Source organism: Passer montanus, unplaced genomic scaffold (genome assembly GCF_014805655.1).
Source record: "Passer montanus isolate IOZ18808 unplaced genomic scaffold, ASM1480565v1 scaffold53, whole genome shotgun sequence".
Lineage (NCBI taxonomy): Eukaryota > Metazoa > Chordata > Aves > Passeriformes > Passeridae > Passer > Passer montanus.
In genome coordinates this window covers 1389752-1414180 of record NW_024370263.1, presented here as the reverse complement: position 1 = coordinate 1414180, position 24429 = coordinate 1389752, and the positions used below count along the sequence as shown (strand labels likewise).

Here is a 24429-nt window from a genome sequence, read left to right as displayed (position 1 = left end):
AGTGGGAGGAGGCAGTGGCTCCTGTACCCTGCTCTGTAGTCAGACAAGTAAATTCTGATGGAAGGATCGCTTCCATGGGTGCTGTTAGGCAAAAGTCAGTAGTGCTAGGTTTAATTATATCTTAAATCCTCTTTCTTGTACACAAATTGGTTCAATATTTTGAAAGGTGGTATCGTGTCCCTTTGAGGTAACAAAGAGGCTCTGGCAGAAACCAGACCTCACTCATGTACTGCCTGAATCACTAAGACAGCCTGGACAGTAACTGTAATCTGGAGAATAGGTGTAAATTACCAGTATTTGGTGATATTACATCTTTCAGACGTGAGCTGTGAGAATTTGCAGAGATCCATGTATGTTGTTTTAGGGAAGTTCTCCCCTTGTGAGCTTTTTATCAGTGGTGCACTCTCATGGGCACTCCTTACACACATGCACCATTCCATACAGTTTGTGCAAGCATAGGTTGTGTCTTCTAACTGTACTAAGCTGATGTTGCAGTAACACTCAGCAGGTTTTTAAAATATGTTTGAATTAGAAGATCCACTGTCTGCCTTTTTCTTCTCCCAGAATTCAAAGTGTGACTTTATTTTGAAAAGTGCCTCCTTTCCCTGGGAGATTTCACATTTATGTGTCAGTGACTCCAGATCATATTTGCTCAACTGACCAAAAGCCTTTTTTCTAATTGTCAGTCATGCAAACTGAGTCAGGCTTTTTTCTTTTCATCCCTTGCCACCAATAATTAAGAACATTTTAAAAATGTAGTGAAGTGGAAAAATTATTCTTACATATGGAATTCTGCAGATATTCTGTTAGAACATACATTGTGTTTATTTTTACAATTCGCCATGTAGGAGATGCTTTCTAATGAATTAAAATACCTTTTTATACTAAAAGGTGGCTGTTACATTTGCCATATGTATTACAAATACATTATTCACTACTTCATCTTTTGAAATATCCACTCAACAGGTTCCCACCTTTCCTAATCTTCTTGACAGTCTCTTGAACAGTAATTTTGGCCATTATTCTGATCCTCTCTTGGAAAGTGCAGAAGACTCTACCTGTTTACTCTTACTCATCCTTCTGAGACTGGTTTGCTCATCAGCCTGTGGGATGTGCCCTGCTGTGACAGGAGTGTCTGTTGGGTGCAAAGGTGCTTAGGGCTAAACACAAGTGAGGATTCTTTGGAGTCAAGGCTTTAGATGTACAGACAAATTTTCTGGTCCACCATAGGTATCCAGATTTTCCAGTTTTCCCTAGAAACTTGTATATGCCAGTAAATGTACTTGAAGATTATTTTGCATTGCAAATTTTGCAAAAATTGTTTCCAGCCACCTGAAGGACTTTGGTCCAATGACTTGCAGTTGTGCTGAATACCAAGAGGACGTGATGCTGAGTGATGTTACAGAACTAATCACTGACAGTACAAGATGGAGCTGTTAGAACTCAGTGGTGGCTCTGCACAGAACAGCACAACACAATCACCTGAGGCTGTTTCTGCATAATCTAACCCAGTTCAGGAACTCTTGTGTCTTTCATTATATATGACAGAGTTACCTTGTCAGGAAAACTCTGATAGTGTTGCCTTCTCCTGGCCCTGTGAAATGCACAACTGGCTGGGTCACCGTGGCTTGCTTGGTCCATTTCTAAGCTGACTCTGTCACCTTAGCCTGTTCTAGTTTTCTTTTGGTGATCCTCTGTTCCTTGCTAGTGTCCTGGAGGTGGATTTTCTGCAGCACACAGGCCACTGTGTGCAGGGACCACTGCAGTAAGGTGGGCTATACAAGGAAGAAACTCCTAACAGGCTTGAAAGAATTCATACTGGGAAAGACAAGAATGGTTGTCCTTGATTTTCACTCTGATATTCAACTGTTGGAACTTTCTGTGTCTGTTTCACATCTGGAAGCCTCACGTGCAGTACAGAATTCATTGGAAAAATGAAAGTCATGCCCCTGCTCTGTTGTTACTTTTTATTTAGAAATGTAACTGTTGCTACCTTATATAATCACAGCAGGACATGCTAGGAAATGCCACGGGATTTCTGCATTGTTCAGGTGAGTTAGAGACTTCCTATTTGGCTTTGAATCTTCTCAATGACAACCCACACTATTCACATGGTGTAACAGCACTGGGGTTAACCAGGACATGCAGGACCCACCTGCTAAAACCCATTCTCTCTGGACTTTATTTCTGTACAGCATCTTAAACATAGCCAGCATTTCAGAGTAGGCAGCTTGCCCTGCCCCTAAAAGCACGTACTATGTATGTAAGTATAATGAGGGGAAAAACAGCATTTCATCAAGGTCAAATATTATGTAGTTTTGTATTCTTTTGGAAAGAGTCTGCTCCTTTTGTTACCTGTTACTGTATTTCTTTTAATCTGTTTACTACTTCAATTTTCCCTGCCTCTGCATGGGCAGATTAATAATTTTATTTGTTTGTGTTTTCGAAATTCTGTTTTGTTGTTCTCATCACTGCATGGGTCTGCCTTCTTCCAGTGTGTGCTCTTTTCTCTCACATAGAGATGATTAACTTTTGCAGTAAATGTGCAAAGAAGTATCTGATCTCACAATAGGAGCCTTCACTGCATCAAGATGCATGCTAGTAATTTAGCAAAAATAGGGCACATGAAATGGTCTTTTCTTGCAACATGGATTTTTTTTCCACTCTTGCTAATGATTAATGAGTTTAGCTTGGGGACACAAGTCTTCAGAAGTTGCAGCGTATTTCTCCACCCTAAACCCGAACTGTGGTTAGTCAAGTTGAGTTCAAAATGCCAGACTGTTTTTTGATGATGTACTGGTCAAGGCAAGGCAATCTGCATCACCTTGGGTTTGCCAAATTAATGTGGTACCATGGCACAGACCAAACTCACTCCATATTTTGGTTTCTACCTTGCCTAAAAAGATCCCTAATGCTTGTTTAATTACACGTTCCAAAATAAAAAAATAATAGTAATTAAAAAAACGGTAAAGCATAGACAAGTTAACCTGTGCAGTTGCATTTACATAATTTGAAACAAAAGTCGATTATTAATGACTCTTTATCCCAAAAACACAGCCTTCTCCATGGCATCTTCCACTTGCATATATTCCAGATGAGATGGGTAGTTAGTGCATTGGAAATGGGGGCTCTTGCGGACATAGTTAAGGAAATCTGGAGCTCCTGGGAAAATGATATTGTCAGCCAGAAGAACTGAGCCCTTCCTCAGCAAGTTGCACTCCTAGAAAGAAGAGAAATGGCTTCATAGTGGCTGTTAAGGAGACATTGGTTTGAATGTAGAGTACTTTCATGTTAACCAGGTATACTCGTGTGCCTGCATCCCAAAACCCATTGTGGTACAGGTCTGGAAGGTCAGAGAGACAGGGGAGAGGCTGAGTAATTCTCGGATCCTTTGTGGTCATTTGCTAAGTTTTTCTGTTTAAGTACAACATTAGAGGAGCTGATTCTGAAATAGGAAATCAAGTGGAAGTGTGTACTTTGCTCCTCAGCTTCTTTCCAGCTATGTCTGTATGATCAGTAAGGTGGCTTTGTTTTGGCTGTCATGCTTCATGTTTAAAAATTTTTTTAATATGGCATTAAACTGTAGTGGTAGCTCTTTAGGTCACCTGCTTTGGCCAGTCTCAGTCAGACTCCAAAACTGCTAAAAGAATGAAAGATTTTCTGTGCTTGTTTTCCTTTCATCTTGAACAACTTCCTGCCATTTTGTTTGGGATCTGGGCATGAAGTGAGGTTTTCCCACAATGAAGATCCCTCTGACAAATTTCCACAAGACATAACTAACTAGAAATAGTTGCTTCAAGTGCAATGTTTATCCTCAGTAAACCTGAAAACCTAATTTTTACTGGTATTTTTTGTCTAGAAGAAGTTGCTTATCTGGGCTTACCAGCTGTTTTAAAACAAAGTCTGTAGCTAAATCAGCTTGTTGTTATCCTGTGGTTACAGGCAGTAGCTGTAGCCAAACATGGGGTGGTTTTGGTCACTCCAAGTCTGTGAGAGCAGTTCTGTTGATGAGTGTCCTGCAGAAGCCATTGTGCTTATTGCTCTTGCCTCTGGGGACTGAACACCAGTCAGCACAGCAGAAGTGATTTTAAAGACAGGTCAAATACCCTCCAGTCTGTTTCTATTGCACAGCTTACAGAAGCTTAAAAGAGACAACATACTGGATTTTCCACTGGTCATCAGGATTTCAGATGCTCTTCATGTCTGGCTTTTTTGTCTGGACCACATCCAATATATACATATTTAATCTGAATAAATTCATACTTCATATTCACCATTCATACTGCAATACCTGCTGAGAATACATTTTAGAAAGTTTTTGACATCTGAGAAAATCTGAGGATCTTTTCTTTGTCTTTTGCCTCCTGATTTCATGGGAGTTTTTTTGCAACTTTGTGTCACAGTTGCATCAGACTGCTGCCATGGAACTAAACCGTGTGTTTGTTTTGGCTGTATTGGGAGGTTAAGTTCTGATAAGGATGCACTGTGGAAAGAGCTCAGTCATCCTTACACAGGCAGTTTAAAAGAAAGCATTCTCTGAGTACAAAATAACTGTACGGAGGGAACATTTTCTTCAGCTACTGCTGTGTAAATTCAATACTAGCTGTTCATAACCCCAAACAAATTTCCTTTTCAAACAGCTTTCTGGAGGCCAAGGCTTAAAACCAAAAATACAGGGAGGCTGGGTTAGAAAATAGTGTTGTAGTCCTCAGGCAGGGGTCAGGAAGTATTTGGCAGGTTCTCAATCTGAGGCAGGCTCAAAAAAAGTAGATTTATTTGTGAAGAAAATAATTGAAAAATGGCACTTCCATAAAAGTAGGCAGTAGAAAATTGTAGAAAATTCTGTCAGCTAGGAGAATGTATGTGCTGTGTTGATAGGCACAGATATTGTCAATCTCAGTTATTTAACACCTGAAAACACCTTTCTATCCAGAAGTCCTTTGCCACTGCCTACTGCTGTTACAGCCAATTTATTTTGCAATACCCACAGCAATGGTTAAGGCAGCTTGGGAAAAAATAAGCATAATTTTTACACATTTGGGGCTGGACATAGAGTTAGACAGCATTTCCCTAGGAAATTCGTGGCTGGGCCAGTCTGCACTCTTTTTAACATTGCTTTGCAACCAATTAATTAGGTGGAGTGTAAGGACTCCAAGACAAGTCATACTCCATGCTACCATGGCCATGCTACCAAAATGGCTCTGCTGCCACCATAGACCCAGGCAAAAAAAAAGGGGTACTGAGGAAATTAGAGAGGTGGAGCTGGGATATGCAGGTCCCAAGTCTCACCTGCTCCCAGGAGCAGGATGGGCTTTGGGTCAAATGTTCTGGCTGGAGACCATGCACACACTCCTGGGAGTGTAAGACTCAGGCCTACTCCTCCAGGTAGGATTTCCACTGCACACCTGTATGTTCAGGAAACAGAATGGCTCAGCAGTACTCACTGAGTCCTGAGCTATGTAGTGTTGGCACTTGTCCTTAACAAAAGTTTAGGGACAGTCCTTCAAATTCTCTTTTCTTACTGTAAGGCTGCTGTTTTGGCTGCCAGACTTCATTTTACATCACATGAGGTCACTCATAAACAGAGGCCTCCCAGACATTAAGATATTTGCTGCTTTACTTTTAAGACTGGAATTGTGCAAACTGACCTGAAGCAGGATGGTGTCTGGTGTGTATCTGTCTTTCCAGTGGTCCAGGAAGACAAAATCCAGAGTATCCACTTCATATTTTTTTTTCAGCTGGGGAATAATTTCCTCTGAAGGGCCTTCTAGGAGTTTTACCTGAAATACAAATCCATGTGATGAATTGCAAACCATTTAGAAAAGTCACATGCGCAGAGCTCATTCTGAATTGTAGGCAGACATCAGGGATCATGTTTATAGCTCAATATTGTGTCAGTTGAATTGTTTGGTAGGGTTAGGTCAAATGTACCTTTTTCTTTTTGACAAACCAACTCAGTTAAATTTCAAAATACGAATTTCAGTGGTTTGGATTTTGTTGGTTTTTAAATTAACAACAGAAAAAGTGACCTGTTTTTTTTTTGTTGTATAATGTGTGTCTTTACTGGAAACATGGAAATCTCCTGTTGAAAACAGTGATTTTAATTACTTTTTTTTTTTTTAGTTACATCTCAGTTGAGTCTTGTAGTCCAAGGGAAGCAAAAAATGCAGAGAACAGGTTAGGTTAGAAAAAAGATGGAGGCTACAGTATGTAAAATTTATGTGGCCAGGAGAGGGAACAGACAGGACAGAGGCTGTTACATTTTCCTCAGAGGTTTATTGGAGTAACTACTGTTAAACTGAAAGCAGCTGCTGCATGTGAATTTTTGTTAGGCAAGCACCATATAGAGGAGGAAGAAAGTGGTAAGGAAATGTCTGTTTTATGACTCATAGCTGATCAGGAGATTAAGTCAGATGGGGAAATGCAGTTTTAGATGTCACTGGTACTTCAAGTTCTCTTCTAGAAGTTAACAAACACATTAGAAGGTCCCTTGGTGGACTTATTTCCTCCAGTGTTTCCAGCTCCATTAAAGTGAGATGTCTGCTGAAAAGAAGGCACTTCTCAGGTACAAATCCCCCAATCTGGGGGGGATATAGACTGGAAACACCTGCATCTCAACCAGCTATAGGGAGTCAAGACACTTCTGATTGCACCAGACTTAGGTATGGGTACTGTGACCAGCTAGATTTGGGTAAATACTTCTCATTTGAAGTCCACTGCACATAATACAACTGATTCCTGTGAGCTTTTGTAACAAATTGGACTATGGTTGTTTTGTAGTTAGTCTTGACACCAAATTGAACCTTTTAGTTTATATTGAGAAACCCAGTATTCTTCTGGCTTTTGTAAGGCAACGTAGTGAAGTCCTGCTGTGAGAGGTCAGGCACTATAACTAAGCATGGAGCTGGTTAAATTTATAAAGGCCCATGGGTACAAGAAAAAACAAAACAAAACAAAATCTAACCAGTTTTGCTGTAGTGGTTACAGGCAAAATGGTATTTACCTTATCTTGTACTCCAGCAAACTCAATCATCTGTTTAGCTATAGCAGCAAATTTTGGGTTGAACTCCACAGTGAGCAGACGAGCTCCTGCCTTCAGCAGCCGAGAAATCCTCACTGCTGAGTAGCCACAGTACGTTCCCAGCTCCAGGGCAACTGATGGATTGGCCTCTTCCACTGTCTTGTCCAGGATTTTACCTGATTAAAATGGGAAAAGATTACCTATTGACAAATCAAGCTGGTTCATATACACAAGAGCAAGTTAGTGACAAGAAATTTTAAAAATCCATGTACTCAGTTGCTCAAGACATTAAAAAATTAAGAGTTGATGTCAAATTATATTCTGTATCCTTTGCAAACTGGCTTGTGATCAAGTTAATCATGGATGTTTTACGTTTCTAAGTGCAAACTTTCATCTAAAAGAAATCTCAGTTTCACAATATACACATTTCTGAATAAGGAATTCCCTGAATTAACTTATATTCCCTGAATATAACTTATGTAATTCCCTGAATCAACTAATTTATAGTGTTAGAAAGGGGAAATGCAGTCATTTTTTCCAAGAATTTACTGCAGAAACTGGCCATATTCGTGAAATATATAACTCCTGGATTTTGAGTGCTCATGTTTGTTGCTAATGTTACGTGCTGTAGTCTGATACAAAATTTCTTATTCCAAATACTCATCTTTAAAGGAAAAAAGAAAAGTGTACTTACAAAGATGCAAAATATTTGGTTTCACTGCATGAATTTGTGGGGTGGAAAATATTGGTCAATTGTTAACAACAGAAAATGTTCCCAAAAAGAAGTGACAGTGACTATATTCAGTCCTTTTGAAGGAAAGGATTTATTTGTGAGAAATTTCCTCTTATTTGTATGGCTAGAAACTTGATAACTAAACTCAAAAAGTAGTGGAAGTTTAAGTATTCCTACTCAGCCATGACCCACAGTTCTGCTCCCCTAAGCACCCCAGCCAGGTATGCTGAGGAGCTACTTTAAAAAACTGTAACATGTCAGAAGAGCATTTTTATTACAATGCTTACAGTTGTTTTTCATTAGCTATGTTAATCCCAGACTACGCAAATTTCCCCAGAAATTTCCCAGCAAGAGGTACTTTTGTTTCTAATTCATAAGGGAACATATTAACATTTTGCCTCTATAGTTTTTTGAAAAGATTGCTGCTTTCCTGCAGCTATGAAAAAAAGAGTTTGTTCCCATATTTTTCTTTAGGAGACAAGAACAAGATGATTTACTTGCTAAACAGCAACAATGTCTGATATTGTATGACATGGACAGGATTTCTACCTTCTACAGAAACTTCTAATTTATGCTTGCATACACACAATTCATATAGTTAAACACAATTTTAGGGTTTTTTCAATTTGCTATCTTGTTAAGGATCTGAAAGTATTTAACATAATGAATTATGCCTTGAAGGCACCCTATGTAAAAAGTGAGGTATAATGCAACCCATAAGTTGCCACTCTCTGCTTACACACTTGCAGTGTGCACAACACAGAAACCCTCATCTGGTGCTGTGACTTTCTGGATGAGTCACTGGCTACCCCTCCTCAAAAACTTCTGCACAAGCAGGCACAACTGTTCACAGAGCTACTCTGCTGACCACAAAGCTCTGTGGGTTGGGGTTTTTGCAGCAGCAGATGGAAGTTGCCATGTGAATACAATCAGATGTTCTGTACTGTCCTGTACTTGAAGGATCTTTTCAGATGCTGACCCCTGCTGCAGTTACCTTTCTCATCGCCCACGTTCATGGCCCACTCCTTCTGGGAGCAGTATTTGTCTATAGTGTCCAGCACACTACTGGGGTCTCCTCTGACTGCATTCTGCAGCACAAAATTTAAAATCCTCTGCTCTTTGCTCTGACTCATGATGAAATTGGTTACTTTCTCCCGGATTATTTCATTCCAGACAAGGGCAGCAGTGGCATTTTTCCTGATGAGCAACACAATGAGCAGCAAAATGAAAACTAGGATGAAGACAATGAACAAAGGGACTGAAGAGCTCTCCAGCATCTGGAAGAAAAGAGGAAAACAACCGAGGGTTAAGGTGGCACAGGAGAGGGCTGTCCTTTTGTAAATATTGAGCCAAATAACCCACAACCAACAGTGCTGAACAGGAACACACAGAGTTTAATTATGATTGTGTCTAAAGTAGCTGCAAAAGGCTCTCTGTCACTTGGTAATGGATGGTGCTCTGTAGCACTTCCTTTAGAAGCCAATTCTACAGGCAGTCAACAAGTAGCTTTATTTAATGCTCTGGTCCCTTCCCCCACACAGCTGCTCAGTCCTGGCTCCAAGCATGCCACTGCACGAGGAGCTTCCAGCTCCAACAGGAGCTACAACATCCTCAAACATTTTGCCTAAATTAACCAAGACCAATGACAAAGGGATTATCTCGTTCTAGGAGATAACAACATTCCTCCAAATCTCTTCCTACTTGTTCTTGCTTCTCTTTTTTGCTTCCCCAAATATTGTTCCAGAAAAATCCTATTTTTTATGGATGGTCTGACCTCCATTCTGTAGTGGGATTTGGCATATACACATGGGGAAAATCTATCCCACTACTTAAATTTTGAATCATCATGCAGAGCACATTTGGACTTCAGAAGATGACTGAGTTTCCATGGAGATATGCTCAAGATACAGTACAGCTGATTTTGTTCAGTCATTCTCTTATCTTGGTTGCAGAGCAAGTATGATTTGTTTGGAGCTGTTAAAAGTCTATTTCTTTTTCTTTCAAGCAGTCACCAATGTTAACAGTTACCCTTAATGATTTTCTTGCAAAGTCTGACCTGAGACCTTTCCTTTCAGAGCCTGCCAGTGTCATTAGCACATTAATATCTTGCTTCTTGGACCTTCTGAATATTTTTTTCCTAGCTAATATGAGACTGCTTCATTACTTCAACAGGATCATGAAGGCCTGGATGTCAATTTTTCTTCTTTCCCTCTGTGCAGAAGTAGTGGCACTGACCACGCCCAATTGTCCTGCACCTTTCAGATGGGACTTCAGTTCTTTTTAGTTTTCTACACGAAAATGTTTGACATTATCTCTCCACTAAAAACTTCAATAGAGCTGTGGGAAGATCATTAGTTTAACATTAAATATCTCTCTAGCTTCACTTGACTCATGTTTCTTGACTTTTCATGGCTTAGTTGATTGTATGGTTGTTGTTGATGGATTTGGATTACTGACACAGGTGAGAGATAATTATTCTGAACTGCAATGAATGGATGGAGCCCAGAAAACACTTCCTAAGGCCAGCAGATCTCTAACTTTCCTGCCTCTGGACACGTGAAGCTGGGACCCTGCAAACCTGTGACTCGCTTGGTGGCAGTCCAGCCACAGTCAGGTCCCTGCAGCACTGAAGAGGGCTGGCATTCAGAATTACTGCAGACCACTGCCAGACATAATTCTCTGTTACAATGGATACTTTGGCATTCTCTGAGCAGACCTTGCCACAGGCTGTTGCTTCAGCACTATGAGATCCTGCCAGCATGTTTGGGGCTGCCCTTCAAAGATCTGTCAGACAGCAAGAGTGGATGGGAGCAGCAGCATGAACTAGGTAGTGTATTTTTGGGGGACAGCTTTCCTCCCTTGTTGCTTAGCATTGATATGAGACCATTTAATGAGATTTCTCTAAACAGGGAGACAGCCTCTGTAGGCTAACTCAGCCCTGCTCCCTGTCCTGCAGGAATGCTGAGACTTCTTTTCCAGACTGACTGAATCCAGTACTCAGAGGGATCCACTTTTTACAATGCCTCAGATCTTTGCACTTGAATCCCACATGAATGGTACCACACGTAAGAGCAGAGCCCACCTGCCTCCCCAGAGGCTGGCCACAGGTAGAAACAACCTACAGAGTACATGCTGATTTTTTCATTCCTAGATGAGTTCACTTATTTTTGACATATCAATGTTTTTCAGCTACTGGAATTTTTTTATTATTAATATTTCTGTATAACATCCCAGCACCTTCATAAACTGGCAGTATGGGTTGTTCTTAGCCGAACTCCTTCAGGAGGCAATTATTCTGAAAACCACTTTCCAGAGAAGTATCTTTTAAAAAGAGAGAAGAGGACACTTTTGGTTTTCTTTTTTTTTTAAACACAGTATTTTTCAAAGTTTGTCCTTCTTAATTTCTATCTTCTTAGGTGTGAAAATAAATTTAGTGACAGCAGTAGACTGTAAAGGCAGTCTGCCAAGAGCAAGAGGCATGGTGATGGTCATGCACCCAGAGGGAAAAAAGATCTGTACCAAAATAGGTAATTGCTTTCATATTCTTAGCTGGAAAATATTTGATATGAAAATTAAGTGTGTAATTCAACCAATTTAAAACTACCACTACCTAGGAGACAGTCATGTTATGACAGCTTTAGAAAATGCAACAGTAATTTTAGCTTTAATGTGGATTCATGAGCTTCATTAAGTATGCAATAAAACTTGCACACAGTCAAGTTTCCCACAACCACTTATTACAAGGCAGCTACTCTTATTATTTAAAGCTTATACTGAGGTTCCAAATACACAGGTTAGCACTGCAACCTCTTCTGTGCTTTAGAAACACCATAATAAAGGGAGCCTTCTCTTTGAAAGCTAGAATATGAAGTGGAAAATAGCAGGCAAATGAAAAATTCAGCAAGGGAATAAACAGAAAATTGGAGGGACAACATTATGGGAAGGAATGAATAACACGTATCAGTACATCTGGTTTTGAGAAGACAGAGTTTAAAAGAAAACATATTAAAATTTCATGCCCAAACCTGTCAAACTACTGATGGGTCTTTCTAAAGCACTGAGTTATTTTCTTATGCATCTAATCTTACTCATTTTGGCATGTTTCATAAGACCAAATCATAACTTGATAATGCAGCTCAGCAGTTCTCCCCTGATGTACACCATAATCAAACAATCAGCATTTGAATGGGAGTACTTCTGTTTCAGTTTACAGAGATTTAAAAAGACATTTTCCAAGAGAGAAGCAGACACAAAATGTGGGAATCTGCTGCCCCAACTTACCTGCCTGTGGAGATGAAACACCTAAGTCATTCCAATGGGTTTAAAAGAAACCATGAAAACTGGCTCAGACTTAGGGATCTGCTATTTTGCCAACAGATGTCAAGTTAGGGGATTCAGTATCCCCTTACTATAATATGATAGTAAGTTTTTCAGTTTTTCTAAATCATAAAATGCCCATGTGATGGAGCCCAAACCAATACATCCTGTTCTTTATTCTCATGCAGCTGACTCCAGCCATTTCACCAAAGGTTACAATAAGGATCTTTCAGTAATGCTATTTATCAATCCTTCTGGTACATTTTCCCAACCTCTGCTAAAAAATAATTGTTCCTAGAATTCCCTAACGTGAAAAAATAAGGATTAGAACAATTGGTAACATCAATTTTTAAGGTAAGTCCAAGTAACCAGACTGAACTGAGATATTTTTCAGTGTTTCATAAAAAATGTACAAAGTTTTCATAGCACTGTTAGAGGAAGGTGTACGGAAATGTGATGTAAACTACTGATTGCAACTGCTTCTCTGATTCCAAACCAACATCCCTTTGCTAGAAACTGATGTTTATTGAGAAGAAAAATAAGAATGTGAAAGTAAGCGCCTTTAAATTGTCTAAGTTTTAACAACAGCATATACCCTAGTGAGATTCACACTCAGTGGATTAAAGAAGTTTCAAATTTGACTATTTAACTATTCTGAAGCTTATATTTCACTACATTATGAGTAATTAACAAGATGTCATTTCCTACAGTTGCAAAAATAAGAGATGACAAATGTTGAAATACTTGTGAGGTGGAAAACTGCTGTATAGAACATTTTTCTACTCAAGGTGAATCCTACTAAGCCTAATTACAGAGCTTCTCATTACAGTTTTAGCTTGGATGAACTGATATTGCTTTGCTTTGTACTGAAAATTAAGTCCTAAACATTATCAGAAACCCCCCACCCTTTTGTACAAAGACAGCACATCCATTAGCCTACTATTCTCCAGGGCTGGAATGAGAGTAAACTTTGTGACCCTGAGCCAGGGGATTTAGCTGTGAGTCTCATTTTGGCAATGTTTTTTCAAATCTGGCCTTGATTAGCTGTTTTATCATCCTCTGTGTTGCCACAAGAGTTAAAGTTACTACTACTTGTGTAAACTTTCAAGGCATTGTAATGCTGAATAAATCTTTTTCAGAAAAGTCCCTGCTATGAATATATGGATAACACCTGAGGAAAGGCAAAATAGTTTTGTCTGCACAGCAAATGCCTATGTGACATTATTATTCTTGAGTTTATGAACAACTGGGAAAATGTGGAGACAAGCAGTGCTTCAAATGCTTTCCTGAAGGGCTTTCAGCCAGCTGACAACTCGGGCCTTTGAGGAAAGATGGTACATGCAGTCTTGCTATAATTTTTCATGCATTTAATCTAACTGCCAAGTACTGGTTGGTTGTTTAAGAGTTCATTACGAGTCTCCACGCATCCAGACAGTACTTTAGCATTCTGGTGCTAAAGGGTTTAGAATCTAATTTGGACTTTATTAACTCACATAACCTGGTGAATGGGGAGCACTTGATAAGTTTATATCATTCAACCTTTTTCAGCTTCTGCTGAAATTATGCCTTTAGACACTGATGCACTGACGTATGCAGAGGATTTGCACACTAGTAAGGATATATTAGCTGTTTATGAAGCATTGTGAAAACAATGCACAAGAGTCAGCACATTTCTACACATATTTTAACAATGTTTTGCACTAGGCCAGAGGAGATCTGTGCTGTGCTGGGACTGGAGTTTCTGACTCTTAGTCCTATGCTGTCTGGAATGAGGCAATCTCTCTTTTGTGGCCTTTTGTTTTTCTTGATGTTTTCCCAGAGAAAGAAAGGCAGAGTATTTTGGTCAGAAAGTCTAAACTAACTTCTGCCAAACATATTGTATCCTGTTGCTGTAGGCAACACAATTCAACAGCTTCGTAATTTAGTACATTTAAAGGTAAAAAAAAATCTTTTTACCTTCTATTCTTTCGTTACTGTTTATGTATTTTCAAGTGAGTGCAACTGTTCTGTGAAGAATAATCATCATATTGCCAAATGTGAATAGCTTGTATTTCAATGGAAACTAAGTCTGGGAGTCTGACATTCAGATTTTCCACTGACATCATGAAAACAATCTGAACAGACTTCATATAATTTTTCATTATTTCTTGCCTGAAATCTAGATCTTCCTCTCAGTTTTTTTCAAATTACTGTAATTTAGCTTCACTGCCATGACTACAAAAATTTCTGTCTTCTATAAATGCAAAGTTCTGATGATTGTTTTCTGCCCTCATGGCCTTTTGTCTTCCCTCTTCTCAGGTTGAAAGGAAACAAATACAAGTTACTTCTTACTGAATTAAAGGAAGAGAACAGAAAACTGCACATTGCCTACTTGGGAGCCCCATCAAATAAGCTTCATAAGGGTGTTTAAATCCATTCTCCCCACATAGATTTCAATTAGGATAATTGCTACCCACTGAAAACTCCCTTCCCAGTAGCCATTCTCTAGATGTATTCAGTGCTATTACCCAAAGCAGAAGGATTAAATAAAGCTTGTGTGCCCCATAAAGAAGTGCAGTGTTTTAAATGAACTGGCCACACAGAGAGGCCTCATCTCCATCCAACAAGCAGGTCCACAGGAATTTGGAGCATTCTAATCCAGACTGACCTAGTGAACACACTGAATGATTAAAGCCAGAGTTTGGGGTAAGAGAATTCTTCAAGGATAAGAAATGCACTTTACTGAGCCTTAAGCAAAGACAGCTTTTCAGGAATAAGACCCGTTCAGGTACCCCTAGGGAGGGTTTGTTTCTGATAGTCCTTATTCCTACTGGAGCACTCCAGATGTGTTTGTACTATTTGTACCAGGGTTTAAAAGCAGTGGTTCGGGTGGCTCAGCAGAACTGTACAAATCCTACCTGGGAGGCAGTGGAGTGACAAAAGCAGAAAGTGCTCTGCCCTGACAGCACACTAGGAGCTGCCCTGTGAAGAGTTTTCTAAGCTGAGATTTTTATGTTCCCCAGGGAGTAAAATCAAGCCGTTGTTGAATGATTTTGCCCCAAATGAAGGTAGGGAGAAGGGGTGGAAGAGGAAAGACCAAACTGCCTAACTCTTGTCAGGACAGACCTCTTTGACAGTCTCTTCCTTATATCACAGGGCTGAATCCTCAGTGTCCCAAATCCCCACTGCACGCTCCTGCCCTGCTTCCAAGGCTACCAGCTAATCTACTGTAAATCTGTCTCTCTCCCAGCACAGCTTTCTGCTGTCCACAGGCTGCTCTTCAGGCTGGGGGGAATGCACGACTGAAGCTTGGTAGTGAGGACACCTGCTGAGGGATCTGAAGGATTAGGAAGGAAATCTCTGCTGAAATGATGACTTATTTCTATGAAAATTAACAACTCTAACACGCCAGGCAAGGTGGGAGTCACCACAGCATAGCAGGTAATCAAACACTGTGTGGGAAGAGGGAGCCTGAGACAGAGCAGGGTAGGGATTGGCTTCAAATCCTGAGTGAAAGCTCCCCCCAGAAAAGTGCCTGGAGTGGGCATAGAGGGTCTCTGTCTAGAAATTGCTTTCTGAGAGAGCTTTAGAATGGCCTCACACATTAAGGTCTGTTTTCAAGGACTGCTGCCAAAATTATGGTTTTTTTAAAAATTCCCAGTCACTTTTAATTCCAGTGATCCTGAAGGAATGCTGAAAGACAACAGTATGAGACAGGCAGATGTAAACTGGGTACCAGACTGCTGAGAAACATTGCTAAACATGGGTGGTAAGTGAGTTGCTTGCAGTGTTAATGTGATCAAACTCTTTTCTCATTAATGCAAACTAAAGCTGTAAATCACGAAGTTTTTCTTTTGTATTTCAATGCTGCAAAACTGTGCAAATGCACGTGGTTCTGACCCTGAGGGCTTTGTTGGAGAAGCCCATGACTGAGTAAGCAGAAGTGCAGAGACAAAGTAAAGGTTGTTTATGGTTGTTTACAGAGTTTATCAGAATGACGTGGTTGACAGTATTGGTAAATAGGAGTTTGTTTGTAAAGGACAGAAAGTAAAAATATCCATTATGGGTATCAGAAGGATACTCTATAAGCACCAACAGGACAAGCAAAAGTACTCACTTTTTGTCCCTTCTTCAGAGATATTTTTGGAGTAGCAGAACTCCCTCTTGAGAATGAAAACCTCCATAAAATACATTTGCAGCAAAACACTTAGAAAAGCAGCTATTCAGCCAAATGATATGACTGAACTTGAATGTGAAGCTTGACTTGCATTCAGCTTTTACTTCGATATAAATGAATACCAAATTCCAGCATACTTATAGCCATAAATTAAATTTTCAATTTACTCAGGGTTATCTCATCTCACTTCTTTCAGCTGTCAAGATTTACAATACAGTACAAATGCACTACACACAAATATGTCCTACTCTTTCTCTGTGAAAGCTGTTGCTGCCCACAGACTGGCTTCCTGACAATGAGTGCCAGTCAGAATGTGGAAAACACCACTTCTTTCATGAGCACCACTGTTTAAAATAGTGACATTATCTAAGATAACACATCATGTCAAGCCTGACAAATAAGAAAATATAAATATATACCTTTCTTAGTACAGCAGAAGCTGTTCCCTCCGATCTTTTCCTGTGCTGCTCTCCTGTGGATTTTACAGAATAAGAGTCCAAGAGCCTGCAGTATTCAGTCACATTCGATCACATCACAGGCATAGCTTATCAGTTCTGTTACACATTCTCTAAAAGGAGCAGTGTCCTTTTCCCCAACTCCTCCTCTCACAGATTCTGCACTCCTTAAAGGTGCTCGGTGCTCTAATAACCGTAGAGAAAGCTATTCATCTGTCCCCTAACGACAGAGCTCTTGTTACTTAGTTACAGCACAGTGACTGCTGACAAAGTCAGGTGTGAGCCAAATCTGTGCTCGCTATAAATGCAATGTGTTCAATCAAGCAACTTCAGGAAGGAATTTGGCCCAAGGGATTTAGTTCTTTTTTCAGTTCAGACGTGGCATGCTACAGCCAGAGCAGAATTGGTAGGAACAGGACCTAGGCATGTGGGTTAAATATAGAGTGCTGCTGGAGGCAGGCGAGGTATGTATAGCAAATGGCTTAATAGCAGCTACAGGAGGAGCTGCAATCAATACATTATAAATAGCACATTTGAATCTCTGTGCCTTCTAGTTGGAAAAATATTCTTCTACAAACAGCCCTAAGATAAAAAAAGAGGCTTATTCTAGGAAACCTGGTTCCCCTCTTGTCTGTCTATACTATTTCCTTCGAGGTAGGAACAATATAATCCAGCTGCAATTAAATTGCACCATCGAAGAAAATCAGAAGAAAACCAAAAAAATCCCAAACACAATATGGCAACAGCTCTCTCCTGTATTCTCACTGCAAAACTCCAACCTAGTCAGCAAGTGTTTGAAGCTCAAGCCTAGAAACTTTTTAAAGACTTATAGAATGTGTTTGTACCAAATGTGGCAGAAACAGGAGCTGAAGTTCTGAGAACTTCAGGCTTTGTCAAGTGATAGGGGAGGTCCTTGAAAGAATTAGGGACCACCTGAGAGCATGACAAGAGAAAACCAAATAATTTTAACCACAGTAATTGAATAAAGAATTGTGGGGAAAAACAGGTGGGTGAAATTGAAATGTTTCTTGTAGCTTTAAACAAAACATAACTAAGACCCTGCAATACAGCACAGTCCCCAATGTCAATATAGAATAACTTTGAACTATCCCTTCCATGTACAAGAGAGCTTTAGCTCTGCAAATATTTTCTTATAATCCAGATATCAAGCACAACAAAGAATGAAGTAAGCAATACTGCAGTCCAGCTTCACTGACAGTAATTTCCTGTCTGGTCAAAAGCTGGTTGTGTCTGCATGATCCCTGATGCCTCCCACAATTCAAATTAGCAGAGAAATTTTTTTACTGCTGGGCTGTGGAAAAAAGAGTTTAAAACAGCAAAACTTACTCTAAGCACTAAGTATAGAGTTTTACCTTGTGTAAGTATACAGCAGCTCTTTGGAGAAGTCCTTGCAGTTAACTACAGCTAGTTGTGGGTGGTGTCAGCCCAGCTTCTGCTTAGCAGCATGATTTAGTGCCAATACTTCCCAGATTGAGCAACATCCCATGACAACACTTTTAAAAGTCTTCTAACTTGGAGCTGAGTTATATTCTTCAGGCTCGAAGCATGGGAGGAGCAAACTTGCTTCTGCCTGCCCACAGCTGTTTACTTGTGTGACAAAAGCTACGCCTGCAAGTAACCCTTGCTGTTGTCCACGTATTTCATTGCATAAGTAAAAATGGTATATGGCAATAACTGCAAGTTAGACAAGGCTAGAGGGTAAGTTGGTTAAGCCACCCAAACTGTGTGATAATGTCCATATATTGCTTCCAAGTTAACAGAAAGTTGAAACCTTGTAATATGTTGTGGGATATTTTCTTCCCCAAGAGAAGTTTCTTTGGCAGCCTGACAGACATTGGTTTATGCCTGTCTTTAATTTACCTGTTAGCCCAACACATGGTCTATATAAGTATGGATATTTTTGCAAGTTTTTTTACTAATGTACTAACAATGCTACAAACTACACAGTGCATAAATTTATATACTATCTATATGACCTATCCTTGTCTAGACAGTAAAAATCTGCCCTGATATTAATACACATGATTATTATCTGCCCTGATATTAATGCAGAGAGCTACAAATGTATTGGTTTAATACAATGTTTATGTAGGGCCAAGATCTTAAAAGACTTCAGAATATCTATGAGGTACTGGATTCACAGGGCACATCCATGGGAAGGTGTAGAACCAGGATGCATTAGCCTGGGAGCAACATCACATGAATGGCAGCAGCTGAGGATAAGTGGCAGGTTCAGGCTGACTCACCCTGACAGTCGCCACTTTGGCTCTGCTCTGGCTGCACAAACTTGAGCAGACTTGCTCATGGACAGAGCTCCCAGCTGCAGTCACACGGCGCAGCGTGCAGGGCCATTCCCACTTGCTGTGCATAGCACGGAGCCAGAGCTTTTCCCCTAAATCCATGCCTGGCACAACAACAAATGGCATTCCCTTCTTCTAATCATCCCGGACAAAGACTGGTTTTTAAAAGCTGCAACAAAGGGAGGCAGGAGAGCTAGCACATTATCATAAACCCCACAGATCATGTGAAACACTGAGTGGAAGAAAATTCTTTTGAGCTTGCATTTTCAGAATAGCAGGAGGGATTTTCTTTTATGGGAATTTGCTGTTTTCCACAGTCAAATTAGTCTGTCTTGCTGAGAAACATGCAAAAGAGGAATTTTGAAGAAAGGAAGCACCACTCATGCCTGAATCAGGAAACTGCCCAGCGATATCTAAAACGGGAAACAGCTAAAAGAGAAGAAAGGTGGCCAGCAAAGTCATACTCTAAATTTGAACAGATAATACAAGCAGTTAGACTATTTTGTGTTTACAGTGCCTCTTAAAAGGTTATGAGGAAGATTGAAAAAACGTTTCAGCTTTCAAAGATGTTTTAACTCGTCACAAAAACTCTGAAGCAGTTAAGTCTACCACATTTCTCTCTTTTCTACCCTCATGTTTTTTGGCAATATGTGCTGAAGCATTTGAATGAAGCCAAGAGCTTGTGTTCATCTGTTTCTGCTGTTTTTTTCTCTTACTTGCAATCAATCATTTGTTTCTACCCTCACGTTTTTTGGCAATATGTGCTGAAGCATTTGAATGAAGCCAAGAGCTTGTGTTACTTGAAGTTTCATCTGTTTCTGCTGGTTTTTTCTCTTACTTGCAATCAATCATTTCTTCAGGACAAACTATGAACAGAAGATCTATGTTAAGGAAGAAAGGAACTAATAAAAAGGCATAGATTAAATTCTGAACTAGTCCTACTCTGAGACAAATTTCTGAACATAATTCTTGAATAATCTTTAAAAGAGAGAGATGGTAAGAAACCAAAAGGTCCTACCTCATGCAGAGACAGCTTAGTTCAACCAGTGATCCAGCAGAGTTCACTGACACTTCTGTAAATTATTCATTAGGTCACACCACAAAATGCAACCTCTGAGAGAATGGATTTCCCACCCCACCCACTAAAAGGGACACAAAGTGATGACTTCCAAAGACAATATCTACCTGTCACCTCTCTTCTTCCCCCCACCCTCCCTGGTTGCTGATCTGGGAATGTGAGACATGAAGGAAACTATGCCAGAAAAACAGGAAAGACAAGAAGATGTGCTTGAAAAGTCAAAATTTTTAAGAAGTTTGGTAGAAGAAGTATTTGGTCCTGGTCATCTTCATGAGGGAGAATTTAAGTAAGCCATTGATGAATGTAATAAAACCTATTTTCTACGAAGGAAACAACATACAGAATTGCAAGCTGTCTTTACAATAAACTCAAAAGGAGAAAGTTTGCCTGCTAACAAAAGCAATTCACAACTTAGAAAGCACCTTTTTTTTTGTTGAATGGATTTGTGTACATTTCCGATACCCGGTGTCTCCTTTACCCTTTTAATACCACACTCTTTAAAGTATATTGAATAAACATCTCTGCCTGGAAATAAACCAAACCACAACTAGTGCATAAGTTCATTTATGACTTCAAATTTGACAAGCTACAACTAACACAATTCAGTGGAAATATGATGCTAAGTCTGATAATTATCTTGGAAGAAGTTTTTTTAATCTCAGTTTTGGAAGTATATGCTTCCACTGCAGAAACGTAAGGCTTTATCTAAATGATTCCTGATAATAGAATGTATTTGCTGCTAAAGAACTTAATACTTGTTCTTGTTTTCTTAAAATAAATTAAAATATATTTTTAATATATAAATGTCTATCACTAATTATCTAATCAACATAATGCTAACCACAAAATAATTAAGAGTAGAAAGCCATATGAGCTGAGCCACAGATACAGTAGAAAGCACATTTGATAACCATTATCTGTCTCCTGTCCCTGAAAAAGAGTTTTGAAGTGCAGCACAGACACACCTACTCAGTGCTGACAGGAGGAAATACCAGGGGCTCTGCTCTTACTGATACTGTCCCCATCAGCACAACCCATTCCTATCACCCCTGAGGATCAGCCTGTGCCAATGAGCAAGAACAAGTGGAATGGCACAGCACAGATTTTGGACTTTGTTCTGAAGCTGGCAGTCCTGATGGGAAAGCCTGTGGAACTGCACTGGGCTCTATCCTGAGCTGTGGGATACAGCCACAGGGCTGGGCACACCCCAGCATCACACGCTCACACAGTGGCACAGCACCAGCTGACTTTCTAATCTGAACCTCCCTTAGCATTTTAAGGTCATTTCCTCTCATCCTTTCCCTTGAGACACAGCAGAAGAAACCAACACCCACCTTCCTTTCATTTGGTTCAATTTAGTTTCACTTTGCTTTGCCACATTTAAGGCCTTTCTTTGTTAGCAGAACACCATAATGCTGCAGGGACATCTCCTCACATAAACTTGTTTTGTGTTTGGGAGAGTTAATTCTACCCTTGATCCTACATGTCTGAACTAAATCTGTGTGAAGAGCATATCTCAGCACTGCCTGATCCAGCTCAGAATAGTGGCTAACATCAAAAGCTGAAACAACTTTGCATGGATGTATCTTGAAAAGCATGAAAGATTATATCTGAATATGCTCGGGTTTCTCTAATTCAAAGGCCTCTCAGTATGCTCTAGTCATTCCTTTCTACTGCTGTTGCAGTGGGTAACTGTTTCTAGTGATAACAGGGGGGTTGCCTTTGGTTTTCTTGTATTTTGAGGTGGGGGGAGATTTAATGTCAGTGGATGCTGGAAAAAAGTCATCATCCACTTAGTAAAGTGATAATAATTCCTCATTCATGTATTTTCAAACATTAACATTTTGAGGTGGGGGGAGATTTAATGTCAGTGGATGCTGGAAAAAAGTCATAATTCGCTTACTAAAGTGATAATAATTCTCATTCATGTATTTTCAAACATTAATGGGGTGAACAAAAATAATGAGATTACATTGGAGGTGAAGTGAATTCTATAAAACTTTTTTGGAGTATTTTGATTTCCTGCCATTTCTCCTCAGCTGTGGACCAGAGGATTGACGTTTTCTGAAATAAAATGGTTGGATGCTGCCCCCTTGTGAGCGGGGCCCAGATCCAAAGCCTGAACCACGACTGCCTAAAACCTTTTTTTTTTCTGTAGAAAAAGCATGTGATTCTCTTGTCCCAAACACTGCTTTTGGCTCTGGTGGCACTTAACACATTTGACCCACTACCTATGGCAGCAGCAGGGCAAGTACTGAGCTTCAGCAAAGGCCAAGCCAGCACCTCTGAACGAGGAAAACTCATTCTCTTGATTTGTTTTGATCAATGCCAGCTTTGAGGCCTTTTACCTGAGGCTGTCAGAACACATCACAGGCATTATGAACTTTCACAGCTCCCACTCAGGATAGGTCAGCAGCATTGCCCTGGTTTAATCAACAGCAGGCAGGTGGCACAGGGAGAGGGAGTGCTGCTGGAGGCTGAGGCACTGCAGGCACTCTGAGAGGCTGTCCTGAGCAGGTATCTGTCCCACCACAGCCCAGCCGTGTGTGCAAGCTGTTGGTGCAGTTTGGGGTCACTGACCCACAGCACTTGGGCCCCACTCCAGCATTCCAGCAGAGGAACCCCTTTTTCCAGACCCGAGTCCTGCTCACAATCCTGAATGTATCACAGTCACAGGAACACGGAGCAACACCCCATGTGTAGCCTCTAACACCTCAGGGAAGGTGCTCTGTTCAAACCTCCTCAGAGGTTTCTGTCAGCCGGTGCCCTGCACCTGAGGTGGGGCTGTGGCAGCTCCTGTCACACACCTGTACAGAGGGATGGCTGGTTCCAATGGGAAAGGACAGGTCTTGGATATCAGTGCAGGTTTTGGGCAGTCACCATGCTCCTTGTCTTTCCAGAAAGGCCTTCCCTGAACCCTTTCTACAGCAGGATCTGGGGGGAAGCCAATCAAGCAAACTGTGGGATTTTCTTTTTTCCTTCCAAATGTCTAACGCAAATTTTAACTGATTTTAATTGAGGAGCCCAAAACTAGAATACTGTGTCCAATTCTGAGCTCTTCAGTATAAAAAGACAAGGAGCTACTGAAGAGGGTCCAGCAGAGGCCATGAAGATGATGAGGGGGCTGGAGCATCTCTTATGAGGAGAGATTGTGGGAGCTGGACCTGTTCAGTCTGAAGAGAAGACTGAAAGGGAATCTCATTAATAATATAACAGGATGAGAAGCAATGGCCACAAACTAAAACACACGAGGTTTTACCTCAGCATGAGGAACAACTTTATGTTGGCGGGGGCAGAGCACTGGAACAGCTGCCCAGGGCAGTCGTGCTGTCGCTCTCTCTGGAGACATCCCAAAACACCATTCCACCTGCTCCAGGTGGCCCCGCTTTGTACGGCGGTTTAGACTGGGTGGTCTCCAGAGATCCCTTCCAACCCTAACGATTCTGTGGCGGTGTGTGTGATTCGCCGGAGCCCGCGCCCGCCTCCCCCAGCCCCGTGAGGGCTCGGGCCGGGCGCTCCCCTCAGGCGGCTCCCGCGCGGGATCCCCACGCGGCCCCGCCGCCCTCCGCTCAGGCGCCGCGCGGCCAGCCCGCAGGGTCCTGGCGGGTGCGGGGCCCTGTGCCGTACAGCATGGCGGCGCTGTGGCGGCGGACGCGTCCCCCGGCAGTGTCGGGGCTGTGCCGTACGCTCCGAGCGCTCTCAGGTACGCGGTACCCGCGGGGCTCGGGCCCGCCAGCGGCCGCGCATTCGCTGCTCCCCGCGGGAAGCGGCTGCCCGCACCTTCCGACACCCAAAGCGGCCAGGGAAGGTCCCTCAAGCCTTTTCCACGACCCGTAGATCACAGACTGAGCGGCTCCTGTGGCGACCGGGCCGCCTCTCCGCTCTACTCCGAGGCGGGGCGGACGGCGGCCGCCTCCACCCGTAAGGGCTCTGGCAGCCGCGCCGGTGCTCCTGCGGAGCCCGTCCCTCGGCCCCTGGGCGCTGAGGGACCCGCGGGTTCAGAGCACAGTGCAGCGGGGTGGGGGCTCCGCAGTGGGGCTGGGGCTGCTCAGAGACAGCCAAACCTCCCCTGCGCCAAAGGGCGGCGGCCCTCCCAGCCCGCTCGGCAATTCCAGGGCGAGCCCCCCCGCCCGGGCTCGGCTGCTGCGCGGGCTCGGTGCCCGCCCTGCCCGCGACGGCTGCGAAAGCAGCAGCGAGCCTGTGCCCTCACGGGAAGGAGTCATCGCTCACCTGCGGCCGCTCCCGCCGCCTCTCCGCGCCGGGAGCCGGGGCCGCCTGTGCCGGGGCCGCCTGTGCCGGGGCCGCCTGTGCCGGGGCCGCCTGTGCCGGGGCCGGGCTGGCAGCTGGG

General features: G+C 41.8%; 2 protein-coding genes across 5 annotated transcripts in view; one reads left to right on the top strand and one right to left on the bottom strand.

Annotated features, from left to right (window-relative positions):
• Positions 1–1957: 1957 nt before the first annotated feature.
• COMT (catechol-O-methyltransferase) lies at positions 1958–24389 on the bottom strand. Of its 4 annotated transcripts, XM_039724786.1 has the most exons (6): positions 18056–18219; positions 16647–16699; positions 8749–9031; positions 7004–7197; positions 5649–5780; positions 1958–3220 (listed from the first exon to the last, which is right to left on the bottom strand). In XM_039724786.1, the coding sequence occupies exons 3-6, from the start codon at positions 9029–9031 to the stop codon at positions 3041–3043; spliced, it is 789 nt and encodes a 262-aa protein (XP_039580720.1). In that variant the 5' UTR covers positions 16647–16699; positions 18056–18219; the 3' UTR covers positions 1958–3040. The 4 variants fall into 4 exon arrangements, with proteins under 4 accessions (XP_039580720.1, XP_039580718.1, XP_039580721.1 ...); XM_039724784.1 differs by lacking the exons at positions 16647–16699; positions 18056–18219 and adding an exon at positions 24312–24389; XM_039724787.1 differs by lacking the exons at positions 16647–16699; positions 18056–18219 and adding an exon at positions 20022–20121.
• Positions 23667–24429, top strand: part of TXNRD2 (thioredoxin reductase 2) — a 33401-nt gene continuing 32638 nt past the window's right edge. Inside the window, exon 1 of the mRNA XM_039724782.1 lies at positions 23667–23784. Coding sequence (XP_039580716.1) covers positions 23712–23784 — 73 coding nt within the window. The 5' untranslated portion in view covers positions 23667–23711. The remainder of the gene's footprint in view (positions 23785–24429) is intronic.

Excerpts from the sequence above, each read along its gene's own strand:
- COMT (XM_039724784.1), bottom strand. The coding sequence starts at position 9,031 with ATGCTGGAGAGCTCTTCAGTCCCTTTGTTCATTGTCTTCATCCTAGTT. Across the intron at positions 7,198-8,748 it reads GAACGTGGGCGATGAGAAAG|GTAAAATCCTGGACAAGACA; the intron begins GTAACTGCAGCA and ends CATTTTAATCAG. Across the intron at positions 5,781-7,003 it reads TTGCTGGAGTACAAGATAAG|GTAAAACTCCTAGAAGGCCC; the intron begins GTAAATACCATT and ends TTTGTATTTCAG.